Raw genomic sequence first — 26,500 nt, 5'->3', positions numbered from 1 at the left:
TTTAGAAAATTTTTGTAGTGATGGAAAGTGGCCAATCAACTTTTGATTGCTATCAAAAAGAAAAAAGACAGATAATACAAAATAGAGAATCACAACATTAATTTGTTGTGTAGCTCAGAAGAAAAATAAGACACACTATCTCCCTTCACACTCTGCTCACTGTAGGACCTAGCTGGATGATGAAAATAAAAGCCATAAATTATTACATTGAATCTAATCACAAAAGATGCAGACTTATTCTTGATAGTAAGTTAAGATTACTGACATATTTTACCTGGAGTCACATTGTTTAGAAGAAAGAATATGAGCTTTGGAGGCAAACAGACCTGTTTGAATTCCAGCTCTAGAGTTTACTTACTAAACAAACTTTGCAAGTTACTTAGCCTTTTTAGCCTCCATTTCACCATCTGTAAAAGGGAAATAATAAGAACACCCTCTACATTATAGAATTGTAAAAGGACTAAATGGTTAACACATGGAAGACACTCAATAACTTTTACTCTGTTTCTCTTCCTTCTCAAGGAACAGACCTGCTGGACAGGTTAGTTTAGAATATTAAGGGTATGTGTTCCTTGATTCTGAGTATCTCTGAGACAGAAATCACTCATTACAGTTTTAGAGCTAGAAAGAAAGATGGAAAAATATCTAATCCCTCTATTGTCCTCACATGAGTAAACGAAAAATCAGTTTTAAGCTTAAGTGACATGGCAAAGTCACTAAGCTACCTAGCCACAGAGTCCCAAAAAGAATAGTTTTCTTGATTCTGAACCCAATACTTTTTCCATAATAATACACAGCTGTCCATAAGCAAGCCTGTTTCTTTTCTTTTTCCTTTCTACTTAAAACTCACCAAATCTACAAGCTACTGACAAATAGGAGTTTGGGGGAACAACTTACCTTTAATTCCTCGGTTCATTTTCATTAAACGCCTGATTATGGAATCACAGTTATCTCCTTGCCTGATTTCAATTTTGGTTGAGAAATGGCCATTGGATGGCTGGGGATTCACTAGAGAAACAGACACACCAGGCTAGGAAAACAACAAGAAAATAATAGTTTAACTTGAATACTGCTGAGGGAGGAGGAATCTCTGCTACGTTTTCAATGCCCAGTGAAAGATGGATCTAATTGTGGTATTTTAAAATCATGACTAAGGCATACTCAAATACAAAAGAAAAGCTGTACAAACTCATGCTTATAACCAAATGCCTAGGTAAAGATGACTATGACTATATATATCAACACTGATGATGGACACTAACAATAACTACATTTTCTCTTCCACAACCACCATCATTCACTGAATCTCTACTATGTATTAGGCATTGTACTAAGCACTTTATCGACGTTAGTTCTAGATCCCTGAAGTCGTTCTTTTGACCCTTTTTCACAAATGAGAAGCTGAGAACCAGAAAGATTAAAAATCAGCACAAGGTCACACAGCTAGTAAAGGGCAAGGTCAGGATTAAACATAATTCTATGTTGTACTTATAGAAGCTACATAGTCCAAAACCCTGTTTATTATTTTTAAGTGGAAAAAAGTCAAATGAGTCTTGTGAAAGACTTAAATACATAGTATCTTAATGGAATACCTGAAAATGACTTGAAATAAATATATTTGTATAAGGAACATTTTCATATACCTATTTTCATGGCTCAAACGACTGAACTATTAAAAGCTACCACATCTTAATGCAATGAGTGTACTCCTTACATGACGCTGAATTCAGGAGGTATCCATGATCATGATTTCCTTATTCTTTCAAACTAGGCCTTTTCTGTTTGCTGGGTTTTCAAATGTGGCAGAAGTAACAAAACATATCTAAGTCCTCTGCTTATCAAGACAAGGAGGGCAGTTTATAGACTCTCCCAATTGCAGTCCCCTGGACTTTGCCAAATGCTGCCAATCTGAATGGATTCTTTGAGACTGAAAAAAACAGAATCTCCTTCCTCAAGGATCTAGATCCAGAAATACCATCTGACCCAGCAATCTCATTACTGGGTATATACCCAAAGGATTATAAATCATTCTACTATAAAGACACATGCACACATATGTCTATTGCAGCATGGGTCACAATAGCAAAGACTTGGAACCAACCCAAATGCTCATCAATGATAGACTGGATAAAGACAATGTGGCACATATACACCATGCAATACTATGCAGGCATAAAAAATGATGAGTTACGTCCTTTGTAGGGACTTGGATGAAGCTGGAAACCATCATTCTCCACAAACTAACACAGGAACAGAAAACCAAACACCACATGTTCTCACTCGTAAGTGGGATTTGAACAATGAGAACACATGGACATAGGGAGCAGAATATCACACACCAGGGCCTGTTGGGGTGGGGTGGGCAAGGGGAGGGATAGCATTAAGAGAAATACCTAATTTAGATGACAGGTAGATGGGTGCAGCAATCCACCATGGTACATGTATACCTATGTAACAAACCTGCACGTTCTGCACATGTATCCCAGAACTTAAAAAAAAAAAAAGGCCAGGCGCAGTGGCTCAAGCCTGTAATCCCAGCACTTTGGGAGGCCAAGGAGGGTGGATCATGAGGTCAGGAGATCGAGATCATCCTGGCTAACACAGTGAAACCCCATCTCTACTAAAAATACAAAAAATTAGCCAGGCATGGTGGTGGGCACCTGTAGTCCCAGCTACTCGGGAGGCTGAGGCAGGAGAATGGCATGAACCCGGGAGGCGGAGCTTGCAGTGAGCCGAGATTGCGCCACTGCACTCCAGTCTGGGCGACAGAGCGAGACTCCGTCTCAAAAAAATAAAAACAAAAAAACCCCAGAATCTCCAAAACCTTTTTGTCTTCACCAATAATGGCCCAAAACTAAGGGGTTAAAAAAAGCTATTGCAGCATAACTTAAGATGATGCATCAATCCAGTTTATACTAAAAACAAAACAGCCTTGAATAACAATCAAACCAAGACTCATCTGAGGTTTAAAAGCTCCTTTTAACTGTCTAAAAAGGTTCTACATTTCCAGTATTTTTAAATAAAAACCAGATACTGAAAATCATACCTTTTATTTTTAAAACCCACAAATAACATCTGATAGTTCCTGTAATAGTAAAGTGAGGAAAAAGTAAGTATTGCACTGACCAAAGGAATTGGGGCATTTCAGGTACATCCCCATTTCTAACAAACAATGGGGTCTACAACAAACCAACCACTTAATATCTCTGGACCTTACTTGGTTCTATTTTTTAAATGTGGATTTAGATGTAATGATCTCTAGGTCTCTTTTAGTTTTAAAATGCAATGATTCAGTGAGATTCCTTCAACTTACTTCTATTCTAAAAACAGTAAGTGGTTTCCCAGGACAGCAGTCTTCCCTGATTTTATCTTCTGCTTCGGAGGCAAACTTGACTTCTATGTGCTCTAGCTAAATAGAGGGGAAAAAATGGAAGTTATTAGTATCACTTAATGCGATTCAAATTAATCACCACCTCATTTCACCAAGAACAAAACTAGGTTCTCCAGTTAACATGAAATGGTCTGTGCAATTTTATTATTTTCCATATAAATATTAAATGAAATCTGTAATCAGTTATTTAACATTCATTTTAGATGTCTCATAGTATTGTTATTTATATAGTCATGTTTATCATTTTCTATAATGAAATCTGGCATCTATCTGCCATATAAAACAAAATGAAAATCAGCATAAGAGGCTTCCACTTAAGACAAATTGAAGTTCAGAAATCTATCATTTGAGAATAAAAGGCTTCCACTTAAATAAATGGAAGAAAAGCTCAGAAATATAGCACAGTGCATATGTCTGAACATAAGATGACCCTAAACATAAGATGTGTCCGCATGGTCCAAGTGAAAAGATCCAGGAAGTTTTTTGACCTACATGAATATATATGAACATTTAGAAATATATAAAATGGATGTCATTTAATGTTTATTAATTTCATTAACTCATTTAAAATAAAATACTTAATTAGAAACAACTTTCTTCCATCTCCATATTTCACAAAACAATTTTACTTAAACTCCAAACCTGTATTTTTTTTTACTTGAGTGTCTTCATTATCACTAGGACCACTTTTTGAGTGCTCTAACAGTTTTCTAGAGCAAATGGCTTTTCCTTTTGCCTAAGTTGTCTGAGACCAGCTTACTTACAATCTATATATAAAGTTGTGACTGGGGCACAAAGATTGGATGGGGAGAAAGTCACAGATATGTAAAAGCTACTGGTACGGTTCTAGTTCTTGGATTGGGTAGTAGATTCATGAATGTTCATTTTATTATAAATTGGGAGAGAAAAAAAACATGGGAAGATATGGAACAATCATAATATATCATGAACCAGACATTATAATTAATCCAATTCTGCAAATCAAAAGGGAGGGGGGAAAAAAAGCACCAATTCAGAGTACTCCATAACATAAGAGGTTTGGAAAGCATTTAAATATAAGGTCTCTTAAAAATAACTTGCAGTATAAAGTATAAATAATTTGCAGTATAAAGTATAAATAAAGTATAAATAATTTGCTGCTATAAAGACACATGCACATGTATGTTTATTGCGACACTATTCACAATAGCAAAGACTTCTTGGAATCAACCCAAATGTCCATCAGTGACAGACTGGATTAAGAAAATGTGGCACATATACACCATGGAATACTATGCAGCCATAAAAAAGGATGAGTTCATGTCCTTTGTAGGGACATGGATGCAGCTGGAAACCATCATTCTCAGCAAACTATCGCAAGAACAGAAAACCAAACACTGCATGTTCTCACTCATAGGTGGGAATTGAACAATGACATCACTTGGACACAGGAAGGGGAACATCACACACTGGGGCCTATTGTGGGGAGGGGGAGGAGGAAGGGATAGCATTAGGAGATATACCTAATGTAAATGACGAGTTAATGGGTGCAGCACACCAGCATGGCACATGTATACATATGTAACACACCTGCACGTTGTGCACATGTACCCAAGAACTTAAAGTATAATCAAAAAAAAAAAAATTTGCAGTATCATATCCAGACATACAGTTTTTTAATGTATAATTGATCATATGTAAATTAAGAATTGATAAAATAAGATGACAGATCTTTTTTTCCTGCAACTTTTATACTCACCCATTTTTCTTCTCTCCAAAAATATTTCTGACTGACATATTTAACAAAGATACTAAACACAGTAGATGAAGTTTATAAAAAGATTTATTGTAAAATAAAAGAGCTGGATTATGGTTTAACTACTGTTAAATAGTTATTACAATCCCTGGACCTCTTACCTCAAGGGAATTAGTCAGGTAGACTATATTCTCCATAAGCACAGCCTTTTCATCAAATTCTAATTGCAAATCCAGTATACGAGGCCCCATCTTCTCCAAGTTTTCCTAATAGCCAAAATGGTATGGAAAAACAAAATCACAGTAAGAACATGTTGGAAAACATACTTCCTTCAAAGTAATCATTCTTCTCTTAGTTGATAAAATCTCAGATTTCAGGAGTTAAAGGAAAGGCCTTGGACTCATGATTTCCTTTACCTACATTTGCTTGTTAATGAAATTTACTAGCTCCAAATAATTACCATTTAAAGTATTATAAGATTATGGCAGCAATGAAAAGATGGGAAGGCACAAGGTTTTCAGATTTATAAAGTAAATATGGTTTTATGATTGTTTATTTAGACTGACTTAATTTGCAAGCCCAAAGAATTCACTTGACAGAGAATCAACCAAATGTATGAAAATATCCCTTTAAGTTACCAAAAAAACCAAAATTTTAATTTTCTGAGATACCACCTTCTTACAGCTGTTTTAGAGAATAATGAATTAATAATATCCAAACAAAAAATCCCCAAAGATATTTCTGCAAAGTTTAAAGAAAAAAAACTCATACTACATGAGTACTCAAACATGGCATGTAAAAAATAATTTCTTATTCTTAATTTTCTTGGATAGTCGATATTTGCTGCACAAAATAGAATCCGAGAGATCCAAGTACATATGCATAGATACAACTACCTAGAACACGTTATACTTAATGAAAGTGACCTGACATTATTCCTGCTACTCACTGTTTTAGCTTACTATGCAAGTTCTATTTCTTTTTCCCATGAAAAGTGCTAGAAAGTCATTTTCTTATTCCCAGATTTATTAATCCCTTTCAAAGTTTGCAAAACCACTAATTTGCCTGGCAAATCACCAACATAATTTTAAAAATATATCACCACTCAAACGGTCTGATGATGGTTCTTCAAATTTAAATGAGATCCTAAAGAAGCCAACTTTTGAATCTAATATCATTTTAATGAGATCCTAAAGAAGCCAACTTTTGAATCTAATATCATTTTATACACACACACACACGCTCTCTGTCTCTCGCTATATATATACACGTAACTACTTTTGAATAGGTTTCCCTGGATTCTCTTAAAACATGTCATCAAAATTAATGGCCTCTGCAAACACCAATGGAATATTTTGTTGGATCCACATGTTGACAGTGATTTGGCATTATGACCAATGACACTAGCCACTGGGGAACCAATGAACTATGAACATACCAGCACTTATATTACAACTTGATTGGTGTAGGTCAATCCAGGATCCTAAATTACTTCTGAAACCTAAAATACCCTGAGGATCAAACAGTGACTTTGGTCTAAGAGAATTAAAAACCTTTTCCAAGAATACCAATCTATTATAGTATTGGAAAAGTTAAGAGGTCTGGTCTCCATCAGGCATCTGCAGCCAAGAAGACACAAGAATTAAAGGACAGTAAAAGAATAACCACGATATGCTTAGTAGGCTGGAAGATACTAATTTGCATTTTCAAACAACATTTACCAAGCCTACTTCTTGACTGGTGCTACTTAGGTGTGTTAGGTATACTACGCAGCACTCCTAAAAAGTTAGGTTCTATAGTATCCTCATTTATGGATGAAAAATCCTATGGCCCAAAAAATTAAAGTTATTTGACCAAGGTCTCAAAACTAAGAAATGACAGATACACAGAATTTCAACCAAGATTTTTCTGGCCTCATAGTCTGAGATCTTAAGCAATATAAGCCTTCTTTCGGTTTCTTTTTGTCAAGAAATCCAACAATACATCAGCTATGTATATGAAGAAAACTAAGAGTCTAACCCAATAATTCTCAATGGCAAGAAGTGGAAGGTGATTCTGCCCCCAGCGGACATTTGGCAATGTCTGGAGATATTTTTCATTGTCATAACTAGCGGGAAAGGTAGTTCTACTGGCTTCTAATGAGTAGAAGCCAGGGATGCCGTTAAAGTGTCCCACAAGAACTATCGAGCCCAAAATACCAATAGAGCTATGCTGAGAAACCCTGGTCCAACCACTATAACCAGTGTTTATCCTGTTAAGCTGTACCTATACAAATATTGAATCCTGGTTCCAAGAATAGGGTCTAGGAAATGCAAGCCTCTATAAGCCTAATGTAAGCCAAAAGAGCATGTTTCTTTCCCAAACTTGAAAGAAGGGAAGGTAGAATATGAAGGGAACAGTTCAGTGCAGCAATTCTAAACCAATTTTTCTTCCACAATACATATTTTTCACATACTCAGTGATTCCACAAGTAAACCCAAAATCTGATAGATCATTTCTCACAGCCATTGATTGAAAAGTGCTATTTCAGCAGATTTCTGGCAGGAGACTATGTCCAAGGCTTTTCCCCATCCTTCTATTGTCCTATCCATCCTTCTATTGTCCTATCTAACCATTACTCATGTGGTCGCAGCTGCATAAGGTCCACAGCTTACCTTAATCATGGCAACAAATGGCATGACTTTCTTCATGTATTTCTTCAGTTCTGGCATACTGCCTAGTTCACTAGCAATGACTTTGTTGTCAGGCAGTTTTCCATTATTGGCCTAAAAAAAGAAAGGAGGGAGAGTAATGTAGAAAAAAAAGTCTCAAGAATAAGACAGAATAGTAGATTTGACTATAGTCTGCCAGGCATAGAATGGTGGCCTCTACTGATCCCTAGAGAACAGCAGAAAAGTGTCCAGCCCTAGCATCATGGAGAAGTGAAAGCTGAATGAACAATGCAGAAGGAAGTCTCCTATTCTCTATAAACTGACGACACATACTTTTTAGTTCAGAGGAGGAAAAAAAGTGATTTGTGTTGAATATTTCTCCTGTTCAGAAACTAAATGGTCTCATAAAAACTTGTTTTCAAATTTCTAAAAGCATTTCATTAGTCATATTAAAATAAAAAATTACACAACTATTATACAAGTTTATATAATGTCTGCTTTTGGACACTAGAAAGAAATTGTTACACTTGTGAAAAGAATCCCTAGCTATTGCCCTGTTAAAAACAGAATCATTTCTATCTACTCAAAAATAAATATCTATATCATATGTCACTAATGAGTACAATCCAAGTGTGCTTTAAATGAATCTAAATTCATTTCTTTTTACAGATATTAATGGTCCCCTCAACAGAGTGAGAAACAAAGCAAGTGGTCTTTTCAAAGTTTTGGGCGACTTATTTTCTCCTTATTGTAAAAGGAAGGGTTGGGAATGAATCTAAACGAAAAGGAACACATAACACAATTTCAAAAAATCTATTTTCAATTCCAAATTTTACTAAAGTACATGGGAAAAAATATTCTACTTGTTAATGTATTCCTCTGAAACACATAAAAAAGAAAAAGGGTGGGAAACACTCCTTTGCCTTATGTCACCAAAAAGGTGCCACATTCAACATAAGAACACTCTTCGTGATTATAAATGAACATTCTTTTCATTCTTGTGGATGAAAACATACAAAAATCTAAAAGAAAGCTGCTAATGCCAAAAGATACCACTGTTTTCAATTATTTAGTCAATGAATACTAAGTAAAAATACAACTTCAAAAAGAACAGAGGTGACGCATTTTTTAATACCTAAGACATTACATATTATATTTGGGTTCTTCCATTGCTTCCTTGAAATTACTGGTATGAATATATAATCCACTGAGGTAGTTTCACTTTTCTGTCAACCAAAGTAGCTTTTATCTTTTATTTACCTTAATTCAAAATCTGCAAGCAGATTCTAAAGGCCACCTTCTATTTCTAACATACACAATCAAAGGTGGAAGTAGTTTTCCATAAAATAGACTCACAAGGAATACAAAAACATTTGCTCTTCTCTCTGAAATTTTACAAATGTAAAAGCAGTTTTTCTTAGCATTTCTTAATTAACTCTGAAAAGTATTCAGGCAAAATTCCAATAACAGTCTAGAATATCAAAGCTAAGAATTTTTCCTTTATGTTTCTTCTTTACATTTTGACCACAATCCATATTTTGTCTCTCTTTTTTAAGTGCACCTTAGTAGTCTGCATCTAGCAATAACTGTTTTAATAACCTAAGCAAAAAAGCCCAAGTCCACAAACACACTTTGTTTCTACATTTTGAATGCAGAGGAAAAATAGATTTTTTTCTTTCAGGAAAACTTAGATCTAAGTTATTGAGTTCCCTTTAAATGGATTTATCATTATCTGGCACAGCCAAAAATGTCTTCAAGTTCTACATTTCTATAGGTAATTATCAAACCAAACAACATCTAAGGCACTCAAGAACAAAGCTTCACTTTTTTCCAAACAATAAATGAGGTTATGGTTTGAAATAATTTAATGAATGAATAAATTTAATGAATGACTCCCACTGCTCAAGTTATAACAAATTCCAAAGGCAAACTCTGTCCTTTCATTTCATTATTTCAACTACACATATGAAAACCCCCAATTCTTTTGATTACATTCAACTAGATCCAATGTATTTTTGTATAAATGTTTCAAAAATGAGAGAAAAACAGCAGCTTTTTCCTCAGCATCCATTTAAGAGTCACCAAGAAAAACAAAAGGATGCTCTCTGCCTAGAGGGAATGACACAAAGCTGCCTATCTTTCTTCTCCCAGACATTGCCAATATCCTAAAAACAAAAACAACATAGGGAGCATACAACACCATCAGGGGGGAAAAGTCTACTGAGAGCATCACCTCAAAGTGTTTACGTAGAACAGACAGGGTGGTATGTTGCCAAGGTGGATAGTTCTTTGCCACATAGATGGTGCAATGTGAGGGCTTCTGCAGGGGTTGTTTGTCAGTCTTCTACATGGTAAAAGAAAGGAAAAACATTCAATAGCTTTTATATAAACCAAAAATGAGAAGAACCCTCCCCCAATATACACCACCATGGTCTTCACCATTAATGAAAATCTTTTTAACTTTCATTACTGTTAATTGTTATATGATCAATAACTTTTAAGGAATAATCTTTAAAAAAAAAAAAAAAAAGACTTTACCTTCCCTTTTGCTGGCATCATATAGTTCTTGAGTCGTAGTCTAAGGTCATGTGTTACTTCCATGAGATACTGTGAGGAGTGTATTAAAACTTCATCCACAGGACCTGCCACAGGCCATGAAGCATTCATAATTGAGTCAGGCTTTTAAAAAAAGAAAAACAAAGAAAGTTCAGTGAGATTAGACAATATGGTTCTTAATTATAGTTTCATACCAAGGATACCATCTGTAATTGTGTGCTCAGAGTTCAAACTTGACTACACATAACACACTTCCACAGCCCCTGATCTAATGTTCCCTAGAATTCAAGCTGTGAAGTCTGACTCTACATTCTTAATTAGCATCCATTTGTACAAGCGTATTAATACCCACACACATATGCTCACTTTCAAAGAAAATTATGTAACACTAATTTGCCTAAATTTAATCATTATTATATAAATTACGCATACACTCAGTTTTTATCCTGTTAATACATCCAGTATTCAAGTATGGCTATTTGGTATATAGATCATGAGCACATTTCTGTATTGTTCATGCATTTAAAAATACAAAAGAGCCTAGCTAATATGGTTGGAAAGGAGTTATTAAACCAGCCAAACTATTTATCTGCAAGTCTAGGAGAAATAACTGAATTCATATTCATAGTAAGAATGCTAATATCCCTGAATATTAAGTCCTATGTATGCCAGAAGTTTTATATAAAACAAGAATACTTATGCAAATATACACCTATATTTCTTATAAGGAGCTCATAAAAATTGTTTATATCTTTCTCAATATTTTCACCTTTTAAAAATATGTATGCACTGTGTATATATAAATAAGGGCACATATATCCATCTGAATAGGAGATAACTCTGGTTTAACCTGTCATAATTATGATGCTGAATCCAGCATCACTCTTGAATTACTCACTTTCAGACTTTCTCTCTTAAGTAACAATATTAGCACAACACTTATTTAATGAAGCCAAAATCAAAACCACTTAAAACATTTTAAATGCATAAAGGTACCTTTCCCAGGAGTGTCCAGATGTGCTCACACAAATGTGGACAGAATGGAGCGAGGAGAAGTGTCTGAACTTCAATAAACCGGAACACAAGTTCTCTGTGCATCCCTTCCACAGCCAATTCACGGTACTTATCTTTTGCGGCCTATAAAATTTGAAATTATTTACCATTTCCCTCACCTTCTTTAAAATAAAAATAAAGGAAAAAATTTCAGTATCTTGGTTTTAATACATTTTTAAGTTTCTAGTCTTTTAAAAATCCATAACAAATTACTGTAAAGGTTTTACTTTAAGAATCTGCAAGTATTTATCTTTGTCCAAAGTACATGGTAGTTTTATACTAATAATTCTCAAAAAAAAAAGAATTTTTTTACAGACAGTTTGTAACTGAGACATAAAAGTTGAACAACTTTAACTGTATATTAAGGGTGACTGCTCTTAGCAGCATATAGGATATTAAATATGAAAAAAGACTATAAATACAACACATTGCTATGCTCAGCCATTTATCCTTATTTAACCACATCTCTGAAAACCAAGTTACATAAATCTCAATGTGATATTTTACATAGCTCATTGCGTAAAGCTGCATTTTTACTTTAAGCACTTAAAATGCCAAACTTAAGGACATACTGACACCTTGTGGAAAACCTCAGAAAACACTTGCTCTCAAACTAATGGCAGTTAATCACAATTTTGCCTTCGTTTTTATCAATTTTGAAATGTTTTCCTGGAAAGTATAGCTGAATTTTAGTTTTAATCTCCTTTATATGAATGCTCATAGCTTAACTAGGAGCAGAATTATTTAAATTAAATGGACATAATAGAAAAATACCAAAGAAAATAACTTAAAATCACAATTTATTGAAGACTTTAAAATTTTTCTGGTAGGATTTTCAGTCTATACTTAGGCGAGTAATTGTGCTACAGCAGGAAGAAAAAAGGGGGAAAATACATAATGTTCACACTGACATGTTTTATAGCTACCAAAAGAATCAACAGCCTACCTGAAACTCAAAAAACCCTGTTTTCAAAGCTTCTTTAAACATCATCTTTTCATAGTTTTGATCTGTTTTTATAATTCCTGCATTCAATTCACTATTGAATAGGGGGAAAAAAAAGGTTATGGAGTTTAAAGGCACTTATACATAGCTATAAAAAACTGCTGCATATACAAATTTAAAATACTGCTTATTTAAGCAGTAAAATGAGAACAATGCCCGAAACATTTAAAACTGCTCAACACAACACCACCTTTGTGTTCCTTAAAACAAACTACTGCAGTCTCTCTATTGTGTATCCATCCTTAAGTACTGTCATCTGACACTGCTTAGGGCTCCTGTTTACAACATAATAAGTGATGCTTGTTTAGAAATTTCTTGATGGACACTTTATTCTTATAAAGCCCAAAATGTAATATGAAAATAGCTTAACTAATATTGTAGCTAAGTTTTAGATTTTTTTTTGTTTTGTTTTGTTTTTGAGACAAGTCCTGTCTCTGTCACCTAGGTTAGAATGCAGTGGTATGATCACAACTCACTGTAGCCTCGAATGCCTAGGCTCAAAGGATCTTCTCACCTCAGCCTCTCAAGTACTAGGACTATAGGCGCAAGCCACCTCACCCAGTTAATATATATATATATATACATTTTTTTTTTTTTTTGTAGAGATGGGATCTCACTTTGTTGCCCAGGCTGGTCTCAAACTCCTGGGCTCAAGCAATCCTCCCACCTCAGCCTTTCAAAGTGCCTGGTTTACACGCATGAGCCACAGTGCCTGGCCATAGCTAGGTTTTAATTATTGCATTTACAATAACTAATACTGGACATTAGAAAAAAATTTTCTCATACCAATCCAGGTCCTTCTTAATTTGGCCTAATCTAGCCCCAACCTGTTTCATCCCCTACCTCTGCCCACCAGATAATGTACTTCAAATAAATATCAGACCCTTTCGATGGCTTATCCACACTTTCTCCTCTCCCTGAAAACACTTGTTTATTTTTCAAGAAACCCAGAATTTGGCCGGACGTGGTGCTCACGCCTGTAATCCCAGCATTTTGGGAGACCGAGGCGGGTGGATCACAAGGTCAGGAGTTCGAGACCAGCCTGGCCAACATAGTGAAACCCTATCTCTACTAAAAATACAAAAAAATTAGCCAGACATGATGGCGGACGCCTGTAATCCCAGCTAGTCGGGAGGCTGGGGCAGAAGAATAGCTTGAAACTGGGAAGTAGAAGTTGCAGTGAGCCAAGATTGTGCCACTGCACTCCAGCCTGAGTGACAGTGCGAGACTCTGTATCGGGAAAAAAAAAAAAAAAGAAAGAAACCCAGAAGTCACATGATATCTCTGAATTCTCCTTATCTCTATTATTGTACTTAAAAACTGGGTGCTTGTCTCTCTTGCGAGACAATAAGGAAGGATCATGTCTTATTCACCTTTGTAATACCAGCGCGTAGGATGACTCCAAAGATATTCATCCTTTTCTTTTAATCTACTTTTCCTTTAACCATTTTGCCCTACTCTAAAACAAGACAACATGGTAAAATGGTTATGAGAACAGACTTTCAAGACAGACGGAAGCAAGTTCATATCCCAAGTTTGCAACTACTGGCTTTTTAAGGCATTTAAGGAAATACTTAATTGTTCTAAGCTTCAGTTTCTTTATTTATAAAATAGAGCTAGTAATACCTGTATTATATAAGGTTGCTTTGAGGCTAAAGTCAGATAATGGACACAAAATACTCAGCATAGTACTTGGCACAAGTAAGCCTTCAATGAATACTAGTTATTATTATCATTAGTTTATTTTATTAAAAAAAGAAAAAGAAAACTTAAAAATGCACCACGACTAAGTAACTCTAAAACAAAAAATGATGGGGATCTAGAGATTACCTGGCAAAAACTCTATCATTGAAAGTATTGGCAGGACCACTTCTTAGGCTGTCCCAGTTGGCAACCATTTCTTTCACCCATTCTACCCAGGTGTACAGACGGAGAATACCTGCATCTGCCATGGCTTCCACAAAGTTGGCATCTTCTACAGTGTCACCAGCATCAGCCAGAGCCAAACGCATTCCTGGAAGAAGAAAAAAAAGTCAATGAATTAAAAATATGGTTACTGAGTATCAATTGTGTCCTTTGTGTGCAGCTGGGTACCTTGCAAAGCCCATATATAAATTAACAAATGCTTTAAAGGACTGTCCTGGATCAACAACAAAAATTAAAATCACCAAAAAGTAGCATCCCTAAAAGTGATGTTAAAATATTCGAGCCATTCATATTGATTTGCATCCACTAAGCACCAATATGTGTTTCTTCTCAGTCATGTTGAGTTAATGAGATAAAGTGATCTTTAATGAGGCAGAGATAGAAAATGATAAACTGGGGATAAAGATACACGTTTCTTTGTGGTTTTCTTATCAACATCTCAGCCTCATTTAGAGGTAGCAAAATATATTTTAATGCATGAGAATACACACTGGTGCTTTATGTGTACAAACACATATGAATTTTTCTCAGTTGTGAAACTAGGTTCTTACAAGTTTACCACTAATAAAACTTTACTTTTTCAATTCTCATCTCTCAGTACTACCAAAATCTTCCATTCTAAAATATTGAAAAAAAAAAAACCTAAATGTCCATCAATTAAACTGTAGGATATCCCTATAATGGAACACTATATTGTTGAAAAAAAAAAAAAAAGAGGGAACTCATTAGTTCTTTCTGTCTTTAGCTTTGGTGTCCAATCAAAGCATTCAGGTTCTACACTTTGCCTTTTCCACTTAACAGTTCATATTTGTATACTAACCCATACATACACATATCTATGTTTTTTGTTTGTTTGAGATGGAGTTTCGCTCTTGTTGCCCAGACTGTAATGCAATGGCACGATCTCAGCTCAGTGCAACCTCCACCTCCCGGATTCAAGCAATTCTCCTGCCTCAGCCTCCTGAGTAGCTAGGATTATAGGCAAGCACTACCATACCCAGCTAATTTTGTATTTTTAGTAGAGACAGGGTTTCTCCATTTTGGTCAGGTTGGTCTCAAACTCCAGACCTCAGGTAATCCGCTCGCCTCAGCCTCCCAAAGTGCTAGGATTACAGGTGTGAGCCACCATGCCCGGCTGTTTATTTTTATATCTATATATCTATACACAAAATAACAATCATGAGCTCATACTTTTATCACCAAATCCAATCTGACTCCATGATTGGGCTCATTCTAGCATATTCTCTTTACTTACTTAATAGCTTCTTTTTCTGATAGTGAGCTCCATGAGGCAGAGGTTCTCATTATCTACCTGTTTACTTATTTATTCAATCCTAATATATACATAAAGTGGTTTTATAATTGCTTATATAACTTGTAAGAAACAGACTAACTCTATTATTTGGATACAGTTCTCTCTTTGACTTTGGTGTCCAATCAAAATACTGAGAACACAAACTGAGTTAGCCATGACCAATAAAAAGAAGTACCATGAAGACCAATGACTAATTATATAAGAAATGAATGGTTCTTTCAGGATAGTGCATCTCTTCTCTTGACACAATAATAATAAAATGTAATAGGACTGAGGCCAGACAAAAAAACAATTTTCTGAAAAAATCAATGTTCCCAGGTTCCAGACACCTTTAGGAATACTAAATACAGGACAGGCACGGTGGCTCATGCCTGTAATGTCAGCACTTTGGAAGGCCAAGGAGGATGGATCACTTGAGGCCAGGAGCTCGAGACCAGCCTGGTCAACATGGCAAAACCCCATCTCTACTAAAAATACAAAAATTAGCCAAGCGTGCAGGCACATGCCTGTAATCCCAGCTGTTTGAGAGGCTGGGGCATGAGAATTGCTTGAACCCCGGAGATGGAGGTTGCAGTGAGCCAAGATCATGCCACTGTACTCCAGCCTGAGTGACAAAACGAGACTCTGTCTCAGTTAATAAGAATGGAATACCAAATACAGAGGAAATATCTTGGAAAAGCTTCCTACATACTCAACTTTTTTTTTTTTTTTTTTGAGACAGAGTTGCACTCTTGTTGACCAAGCTGGAGTGGTGTGATCTCAGCCCACTGCAACCTCCACCTCCCGGGTTCAAGCAATTCTCCTGCCTCAGCCTGCTTCAGCCTTCCAAAGTAGCCTGGATTACAGGCACCCGCCACCAGGCCCAGCTACTTTTTTTTTTTTTTTTTAGTTGAGACAGGGTTTCACCATGTTGGCCAGGCTGATCTTGAACTCCTGACCTCAGGTAATCCACCCACCTCAGCCTCCCAAAGTCCTGGGATTACAGGCATGAGCCACCATGCCTGGCCTATACTCAACATCTCTACAAAACAAGTCTTGAATCTTAGCAATGATAATGAGTTCATTAAAAGAAGACTCAAAGTAACTTCAGCTTGATTTGTTCCTGAACACATCATGTCAGCAATTCTTATATATTAAGTATCATGTTGCTCTCCAACAAAGGAAACATTAATATTTTAAAATTTTGTTAAAAGCAAAACAGAAAGTTAAAAGTAAAACACCAATTTTAACATGTCTTCTATAATCTAAGGAGAACTGGACCCTATGGAACAGCAATAAGAAAAATGTTTACTCACCATCTGCTGAAAACTTATCAATAGCTTGGGTCAAAGTGAGGAAGTTGCCTGTGGATTTTGACATCTGAAATAGAGAGTCAGTGATCAAGCATTAATAGTAGTAATATAAATAAAATAAACCAATCAGTCGAATAAATTAACTAGGTTGGCCATGACCAGATAAAAACAAAAAGGAATTGGAAATATGGAAAGGAAAAGACCTATTACACTAATTTTAGAGAGGTGAAAACTGAATTTCACCCAATAAAGTGGCTTGTTTGGGTTACTCAGCTCAGTGACGCAGCTAGGAGAGGACCTCCAGACTTACACTCAGTCCACTGATTCAGCCTACACTGTCTCCTGGTAATTGGGTTAGATATGTGTAATGATTCCGCTCTAACTCTGGAACACCAGCTGTTTACTTAAGAAAGAGCTTTACGGCAATTAGAATCATTCAGAAATGGAATGGATCCGCTCATGGGTTGGAATTATGATTTTAGGAACCCTCCTATCATTAGGGTCACAATAATTGGTTGTTCAAGTTGTGCTCTGTCTTAGGGCAATGCATCTGAAGAAGCACCACTCACAGCCTAGCAATCTTTATTGTTTTAAAACTGTATGTCATTAGTATAACTATGCTGATATCAAAAGGAAATGATTATACCAGTTTTCTATTATACTACATGGCAATACATATCTTGTTCTAATAAAATCAGGATAGTACAACATTCAGACAGACCAAAGAAAATGTCAAGTTCTAACAAGAATAAATGTATTGCTCCTCTCTGACTTACAAAGAAGAAACTAGCTCAATAATCAAAAGTTCCTTGTTGATCTAACAAAATCTATTAAAATCACCTGTGCTTCTAAACAGCAGTTTTTCTGTCTAATATACAGATTACCTTTTTTTTTTTTTTTTTTTTTTTTTTTTTTGAGATAGAGTCTTGCTCTGTTACCCAGGCTGGAGTGCAGTGGTGTAATCTTGGCTCACTGCAACCTCCACCTCCCTGGTTCAAGGGATTCTCCTACCTCAACCTCCTGAGTAGCTGGGATTACAGGCACGCACCATCATTCCCATCTAAATTTTGTACTGTTAGTCGGGACGGGGTTTCACCATGTTGGTCAGGCTGGTCTCAAACTCCTGAACTCATAATCTGCCCGCCCTGGCATCCCAAAGTGCTGGAATTACAGGCATCAGCCACAGCACCCAGCCACAGATTATCTTAAAGTAATTTTTTTTTATTACCTTTCAATATTAGGGCACAGGCTAAGTCTGATGTTACATAATGCAATTTATATCATCCACCCTTTGTTTAAATCTACTATTGTCTTTCTTTTTTTTTTTTTTTGAGATGGAGTTTCACTCTTGTCACGCAGGCCTGAGTGCAATGGCACGTTCTCGGCTCACTGCAACCTCTGCCTCTCGGGTTCAAGCAATTCTCCTGCCTCAGCCTGTAGCTGGGATTACAGGTGCCCGCCACCAGGCCCGGCTAATTTTTTGTATTTTTAGTAGAGATGGAGTTTCATCAAGTTGGCCAGGCTGGTCTCGAACTCCTGAACTCAAGTGATCCACCCGCCTTGGCCTCCCAAATTGCTGGGATTATAGGTGTGAGTCACCGTGCCCAGCCCCCTACAACTATTTTCATTATGACGTAGATACTTATGACAACTAATACTGTCATTGCTATTCTGTTGGTTACAGTAAAATTCACTGGTTGTAACAAATCCTAATTTGTTACCATTTTTATTAATAAGGAATAAATAATTTTGTACCTTTTTTTTTTTTAAAGTCAAGGAGGGGTGCCCTTCTCTAATTTGCACAGAAGTATGATAGGGGCAAGTGAGGGGTCTGTCAAGTTTGCATAACCTCATGTTGAGGATATTGATTAATAAGATAAAGTCCTATGTATTCTGTTTTAAAAAAAAATCACCCATATCATTAACAGTAACAGTAGGGACAGTAACAGTAGAAGCATGGAGAGAACTACTATACTGCTTGGGAAGGAGCATTAAGTGACACCTAAAAATCTTACAGACTCCAAAATTCTATCATTCTACTAATTTAGTGGCCAGTCACAGTATAAAACAAAAAGCACCGAGCCATTTTCTCAACTTAAAAAAATAGCTCTTTCTGTCATCTTGGATCCTATGGAGGCCTGCTGGGAGCAGGACTTCTAAAAGGAAATATGGCTGGAAGGCTATGGTCCAAGGCCATTTTAGCTGGCTATGAGCAGTGTCTCCAGAACACACAGCTCTTCTTAAAATTGAAGGTGTCAGCTGGGTGTGGTGGTTCACACCTGCAATCCCAGCACTTTGAGAGGCTGAGGTAGGTGGATCACGAGGTCAGGAGTTCAAGACCAGCCTGGCCAACATAGTGAAACCCCGTCTCTACTAAAAATACAAAAAAATTAGCCGAGCATGGTGGCAGGCAACTGTAATCCTAGCTACTCGGGAGGCTGAGGCAGGAGAATCGCTTAAATCCGGGAGGTGGAGGCTGCAGCCAGCTGAGATCGCATCATTGCATACCAGCCTGGACAACAGTGCGAGACTCTATCTCAAAAAAAAAAAAAAAAAAAAAAAAATGAAGGTATTTATGCTCAAGATGAAATAGAATTCTATTTGGGCAAGAGATGGGCTTATGTATACAAAGCAAAGAACAAGTCAGTGACTCCTGGCAGCAAACCAAACAAAACCAGAATAATCTGGGGAAAGGTAACTTGGGCCCCACGGGAACAGTAGCATGGTTCATGCCAAATTCCTAAATGATCTTCCTGCTAAAGGTATTGGATACAGAATCTGAGTGATGCTATACCCCTCAAGGATTTAAACTAATGAAAAGTCAATAAATAAAAGTGGATTTGTTTAAAAATAAAAATTAAAAACCGGTTGGGTACAGAGGCTCATGCCTGTAATCCCAGCACTTTGGGAAGCCGAGGCAGGTGGATCACTTGAGGTCAGGAGTTCGAGACCTGCCTGGCCAACATGGCAAAACCCCATCTCTCCGGAAAAAAACAAAAGTTAGCTGGGCATGGTGGCATAGGTCTGTAATCCCAGCTACTCAGGAGGCTGAGGCAAGTGGATCGCTTGAATCTGGGAGGTGAAGGTTGCAGTAAGCCAAGATCGTGCCACTGCACTGCAGCCTGGGCGAAAGAGTGAGACTCCATCACAAAAAAAAAAAAAAAGGAAAAGAAAACTCTTCTGGGTCACAATGCTAAGCTCTTTATGATTCCTGTCCTTGTGTCTGTCTTTTTCTCTCTTTACTTCAGTCACAATTTGTGTCACCTTTTGCCACTCTAAATACAAATGTTACAAATAGGTAACTTTTCCCTATCTCTCCCTTCAATTAATACTATCTACTCCCCTTGCTCAATTTTAAAGATAAAAATTAATTTATGCTTAGTCCTAAATATGCTAATTAGAAGGTTTTCAACTCTGATTAATTCATATTATTTCTTATTTATTTACTAAATTTTTGGTAGAGATGGGGTCTCACTATGTTGTCCAGGCTGGTCTTGAACTCCTGGCCTCAAGTGATCCTCCCATCTTGGCCTCCCAAAGCTCTGGGACTACAGACACAAGGCACCACATCTGGACACATTATTTCTTACACATATTAAAAAAAAGTGCAGGCCGGGTGCGGTGGCTCAAGCCTGTAATCCCAGCACTTTGGGAGGCCGAGACGGGCGGATCACGAGGTCAGGAGATCGAGACCATCCTGGCTAACACGGTGAAACCCCATCTCTACTAAAAAATACAAAAAAACTAGCCGGGTGAGGTGGCGGGCGCCTGTAGTCCCAGCTACTCGGGAGGCTGAGGCAGGAGAATGGCGTGAACCCGGGAGGCGCAGCTTGCAGTGAGCTGAGATCCGGCCACTGCACTCCAGCCTGGGTGACAGAGCGAGACTCCGTCGCAAAAAAAAAAAAAAAAAAAAAAAGTGCAATACCCTAAATCTGAAAAGCCTTCCGCAGAATTTTAAACTTTCAAGATGCAATAAGCCTTACCTTCTCAGAATTCAGGAGGAGATGTCCATTTGCTCTCACAGCTGTAGGCCATTTGTCACTTCACAGATAAATGTTTAAAGACAGAAAATAAGAAACAAAGATGATAGTTCTGGCTTAAAATTTTGAGGTAAAAGCTAATACACTCATAAAGGTTTGCTAAGATAAAAGTGCAAGGATATATACTGTAGTCCTTTTTGTAATGGGAAATGAAAACAAAGCAAAGGACTGGCTAAACTAGGATACAGGTATACAATGATGTAACTACTTAGGTGGGGCTACAAGTATGGATATAAAAAGATCTTAAAAATATATGTGAAGGCCAGGCACGGTGGCTCACGCCTGTAATCCCAGCACTTTGGGAGGCCAAGGCGGGAGGATCACAAGGCCAGGAGTTCAAGACCAGCCTAGCCAGGATGGTGAAGCCCCATCTCTACTAAAAATACAAAAATTAGCCGGGTGTGGTGGCGGGCGCCTGTGATCCCAGCTGCTGAGGAGGCTGAGGTGGACAGTTGCTTGAACCTCGGAGGCAGAGGTTGCGGTGAGCCAAGATCGCGCCACTGCACTCCAGCCTGGGTGACAAAGCAAGACTCCATCTCAAAAAAATATATATATATATGTGTGTGTGTGTGTGTGCGCGCGTGTGTGTGTGAAAACATAAGACAGAACAGTGTAAACAATGTGGTACCTTTGTATATATTAACAAATAGAGATATCAGATGCTGGTATATAAAATCACAAGAAACCAATAGTATCATGATGAGTTTTGGGAAATAGAGTAGTGTGCAGGCAAGGGTAAAAGTTCACTTTTAACTTTTTGCCTTTATGTACTCTTTAAATTTTCAAACTATGTACATGCCATTCATTCATTCTAGCAATGAGATCATATGGGGGGTTGAGAGCAAGAGTTCTGGAGCCAATCTCTCTGGGTTTGCATACTTGTACTAACATTCATTAGCTGGGTAGCTTTGGGTTATGATTTGTTCCTCTTTATTCCTCAATATAGTTCCCTGCCTATAGACATGGATATTAAAGACCTTCCTCGAAAAGCTGTCATAAAAAGAGTTATTAAAAGTGATTTAAAAAGTACCTGGCATAAGCTCTTGACATCATTACTTATCTGTAATTTTTAAAAACCTAACAAATGTGAAAAAAATTGGTGCAAAGGAATGAAGACTCAACTTATTGGTAAAGAATACTTCTGAGATATCCAATTTGCCTAAAAATGCATTGTAAACAATAGAGAAAAATAGTAGGGCCAGGCACGGTGGCTCACACCTGTAATCCAAGTACTTTGGGAGGCTGAGACAGGAGGACCACTTGAGTCCAGGAGTTTGAGACCAGCCTGCGCAACAAAGTGAGACCTCGTCTCTATAAAAAAATAAACAAAACTATCCAGGCAAGGTGACATGTGGCTAGTCCCAGCTATTCAGAAGGCTGAAGTGTGAGGATCACTTGAGTCCGCGAGGTCGAGGCTGCAGTGAGCCAAGATCGTGCCACTGTACTCCAGCCCAAATAACAGAATGAGAATCTGTCGAAAAATAAATAAATAAATACATAAGGTAAGTAATAACACTGGATGACAAGTAGTGTATGAACGACATTAAATTTATTTTATTCCTCTGGGCTGGGCACAGTGGCTCATGCCTGTAATCTCAGCACTTTGGGAGGCCAAGGTGGGTGGATCGCCTGAGGTCAGGAGTTCAAGACCAGCCTGGCTAACATGGTGAAACCCCATCTCTACTAAAAATACTACATTAGCCAGGCATAGTGGTGCATGCCTGTAATCCCAGCTACTTGGGAGGCTGAGGCAGGAGAATCGCTTGAACCCGGGAGGCGGAGGTTGCAGTGAGCTGAGATCACACCATTGCACTCCAGCCTGGGCAACAAGAGCAAAACTCTGTCTCAAAAAAATAAAAAATAAAAAATACTCGGGAGGCTGAGACAGGAGAATTGCTTGAACCCGGGAGGCAGAGGATGCAGCAAGCCGAGATCATGCCACTGCACTCCAGTCTGGACTCTGTCTCAAAAAAAAATTATTTTATTCCTTTACTTCAAAATCTTCATTTTATTCTTGAGGAAAAAAATGTAATTTTATTCTAAATACAAGAAGGCATAAGAAATTGTTTTGGTTTTATGAAATAAAATTTGAACAGACTAAGAGGTTTGTTTCCTCAGCTACTTGAGGGACTAGAGAGAAAAGTAGACACGTCTGGGTAAAGAGGGAAAAGGACAGAAGGATTCCTCTGAAGAACAGACTCTAGTCAGAATGTTACTAAAACTAATGCTGGAACCTTGGGGCTCTCCGCTCTAAAGAGAAAGTTCTTTCCAATTCTAATGTTCTAGAATAATTCCTGCATTTAACAGGTCAAATGAATTACTAGCAGACCAGCAATGCACCTGAAATATGACATGCTTTGGTGCTTGGGGTAGGTATGTGGATTTCTGGATGCAACAGATAGGAGGTGGCCTTTCTGTTTTAGTACATATTTAAGATAAGAAAAAGAACGTAACTGGCAAATCTATACTATCCCGTCCGCGATAATTTCTTAGATATTTGAAGCCACAAAACACCACTATTGACAATCAATAAATCTAGTCCACACCTATTTTATCATTCACCTTTGTTCCGGCCACATAGCCACATGATTATAAAGGTAATATGAAAGATGATTTGGAACAAGATCCTTGCCAGAGACGCGAAGATCAACAGGATACCAGAACTCAAACTCCTGCTTTAACTGATCTAATTTTTCCTTTGGGATCTGAGTCTTAGGAAATGGAGCCTCCTTGAAGAAAACATAATCCCAAACTTCCTTGGTCATCTGTTGTGGTCTGTATTAAAAATAAATAAAACAAACTATTATATATACATATATGTAATTTCTTTGGAAGAATCAATACCTGAATCTCTTCAGGTATTGATGGATTAGGAATCTCTTTCTTAATGTAGTTACAGGAACAAACAAGGACAACAGCTTCCACAAGAATGAAGAATAGATGATGATAGTAAGGGCCATCTATTAATTTTTCCCAGTTCAACAGTAAAAAAGCAAAAACATCATGACAAAATTCTGCTACATAAATCTTATTAAAACATTTCAATATGTAAATCAAATATCACAACTCTTACTGACAAATTATGCTCCTTTCCCTTATCTGTTTACCAACCTAATGCCCAGCGGAGACTCTGCCTGTCCATGCAAGTTACCCCCCTGCAATAGGTGTGCGACTGTGTAAAATGCCATGTAAATAGTGGAGTCAGAAAGTGATTCAATCAGCCACTGCTCATCCCAAGGCAGGTGAGTGCCTGAAAAATAAAAAGTAACACATGAGGAACCTAAGAGACATTTCATCTATAGAATCCACATTTTTAAGAAGAGGGCTATAGCATTTACAAAGCTACTTATTTAGGAAGTTCTTAAATTATTCTTGAATAATTAATAAAAATAAAATGGTAGATAAAAGACAAAATGGGCCAGGCACGGTGGCTCAAGCCTGTAAACCCAGCACTCTGGGGGGCCGAGGTGGGTGGGTCACCTGAGGTCAGGAGTTCAAGACCAAACCGGCCAACATGGTAAAACCCTGTCTCTACTAAAAGTACAAAAAAAATTAGCCAGGCATGGTGGTGGTTGCCTGTAATCCCAGCTACTCGGGAGGCTGAGGCAGGAGAATCACTTGAACCCAGGAGGCAGAGGTTGCAGTGAGCCGAGATCGCGCCACTGCACTCTAGCCTAGGCGACAGAGCAAGACTCTGTCTCAAAAAAAGAAAAAAAAAAAAAGACAAATGGTTGAAGCTTGGAGTCTCTCTATAAAAAAACACACCATAAAATCTATACAGATTAGAGAAGGCATATTTCTACCACATAGTAGATGATAGTGGACTATATCCTAGTTTTCCTGACCATCCAAAGAAAACTTCTTGCTTTCAATTCAGAAAACACTAGAATTGCGGGGGGGGGGAGGTAAAAACGTATATTTCCTTGTAACTGGCAAAGTTATCCAAACAGAAAAATGTCAAGTTTGTTTACCTAGACCATAAGTTCTTGAGCAAGCATGTTCTTGTAGCCAATCTAAGGTGGCTTCAAAATTCCTCCTGGTCTCCTCACAGAATCTAGAAAACAGCAAAAGACAAAGTGTATCTTTATTGGTTCACTTTTATGTTGCATTTCAACTTTATTTTTTCCACATTTTTCATCTCCTTTTTCCTCCCTCATCACTTTCTCCCATCTTACGTTTCCAGGTTCTTCAAGCACTGAGATGTCTGTTTCTTCCAATTCTCTTCTCCATAATCTAAGTACCTACGAGTGAACAAATTGATTTTTTTTTTTTAAGTCAAAGATGAGTACACTGACTAGGGGAATTTTCTTGCTATAAAAGAGACTAACCACTGGTCACACAGAGCCACGACACATTCATCTGACGACCTGGACATCACTTGTTTCTCTGGTTCCATGTAAATAAGTGCATCTCCCTAAAGGAAGGTAAATAAACAAATATTAGATACTATGTCAAATCAATCTTCATTCCTCAAGGATAAAAATTGCTTTAAAAAAATGCTATACCACCAATAACTGAAAGCCCACATTTTCATTATGTCTTCCCCGCCTTCCCAGGGTCAGTTATCTTCTACCTTTCCTTCTATGTAACACTTGCTTTTAAAAAGGCATGAATCTTCATCAAGTGGATCACTTTCTCTACCTACTGATTATTTCATTTCAGTGAAAGACTAAAAAGTGAACAAAAAGGAAAAAAACACAGAAGATGGTTAGCAGTTTCGAATCCTATGGTTTGAAGGTTAGGCTTCCTATGACAGTTTTCTGGGGTTTTGTGTTTTTTGGTTTTGTTTTGTTTTTGTTTTGACAGATAGGGTCTTGCTCTGTTACCCAGGCTGGAGTGAAGTGGCGCTATCATAGCTCACCACAACCTCAACCTCCTGGCTCATGTGACCCTTCTACTGCACACTGCAGCCTCCTGAGTAGCTGGAACTACAGGCACATGTCACTCCACCCAGTTAATTTTTAAATTTTTTTATAGAAATGGGGTCTCACTACATTGCCTAGGCTGGTCTCGAATCCCTGGGCTCAAGTATTCCACCTCAGCCTCCCAAAGTGTTTAGATTACAGCTGTGAGCCACTGTGCACAGCCCTATGGCAGCTTTTCATCCTTCTTATAAACTGCTTTAAAAAAAAAAAAATATACAAACACTAAACATAGAAAATCTTGTTACTAAAGATTTATAGTGCCATGAAAAATTTCCACTAGAAAACTGACCATGCTTTTGATTTTTTACCAAATATAAATCTTTCTTAATGCTATCATGATCCTAAATACTTTTAAGCATGAAAATTGATGATGCTTTTGATTTCTTACCAAATATAAATCTCTCTTAATGCTATGATGATCCTAAACATTTTAGGCTAGGATAATTTTTTAAAATAAACTTCAGCATTATTATTCAAAAAATGATTCACTGCTCTGTTTTTAATGCAATTCTTCATGCTGAAATTAAATAGCTGGGATTTTGGTTTAAAGATGGTAGATCAAAAACAGACATTTAACTCCTGTTCAAAATTCCAATAAAAAGACAAGAGGGTT

The 26,500-nt window shown here is 37.2% G+C and overlaps 2 protein-coding genes across 5 annotated transcripts in view; both read right to left on the bottom strand.

The window, feature by feature from the left end:
• PRELID2 (PRELI domain containing 2) overlaps window positions 1-26,500 on the bottom strand; it is a 1,077,378-nt gene that overhangs the window by 363,163 nt on the left and 687,715 nt on the right. The gene's annotated exons all lie outside the window — the stretch shown is intronic.
• The window catches only part of LARS1 (leucyl-tRNA synthetase 1), a 68,808-nt gene that overhangs the window by 6,070 nt on the left and 36,238 nt on the right, over window positions 1-26,500 (bottom strand). For 3 of the 4 annotated variants that reach the window (XM_050793981.1, XM_050793983.1, XM_050793982.1), the window contains exons 16-31: window positions 25,291-25,376; window positions 25,138-25,203; window positions 24,934-25,016; window positions 24,074-24,212; window positions 23,525-23,737; window positions 20,906-20,963; window positions 16,926-16,989; window positions 14,220-14,403; window positions 12,333-12,423; window positions 11,330-11,470; window positions 10,316-10,456; window positions 10,011-10,121; window positions 7,781-7,891; window positions 5,288-5,392; window positions 3,314-3,409; window positions 898-1,030 (exon numbers count right to left, since the gene is read on the bottom strand). In XM_050793981.1, coding sequence (XP_050649938.1) covers window positions 898-1,030; window positions 3,314-3,409; window positions 5,288-5,392; window positions 7,781-7,891; window positions 10,011-10,121; window positions 10,316-10,456; window positions 11,330-11,470; window positions 12,333-12,423; window positions 14,220-14,403; window positions 16,926-16,989; window positions 20,906-20,963; window positions 23,525-23,737; window positions 24,074-24,212; window positions 24,934-25,016; window positions 25,138-25,203; window positions 25,291-25,376 — 1,822 coding nt within the window. The remainder of the gene's footprint in view (window positions 1-897; window positions 1,031-3,313; window positions 3,410-5,287; window positions 5,393-7,780; window positions 7,892-10,010; window positions 10,122-10,315; window positions 10,457-11,329; window positions 11,471-12,332; window positions 12,424-14,219; window positions 14,404-16,925; window positions 16,990-20,905; window positions 20,964-23,524; window positions 23,738-24,073; window positions 24,213-24,933; window positions 25,017-25,137; window positions 25,204-25,290; window positions 25,377-26,500) is intronic. The other variant, XM_050793984.1, reaches the window with a different exon arrangement.

This window comes from Macaca thibetana, chromosome 6 (genome assembly GCF_024542745.1).
Source record: "Macaca thibetana thibetana isolate TM-01 chromosome 6, ASM2454274v1, whole genome shotgun sequence".
NCBI classification, from domain to species: Eukaryota; Metazoa; Chordata; class Mammalia; order Primates; family Cercopithecidae; genus Macaca; species Macaca thibetana.
This window is presented reverse-complemented; position numbering and strand designations above follow the sequence as displayed.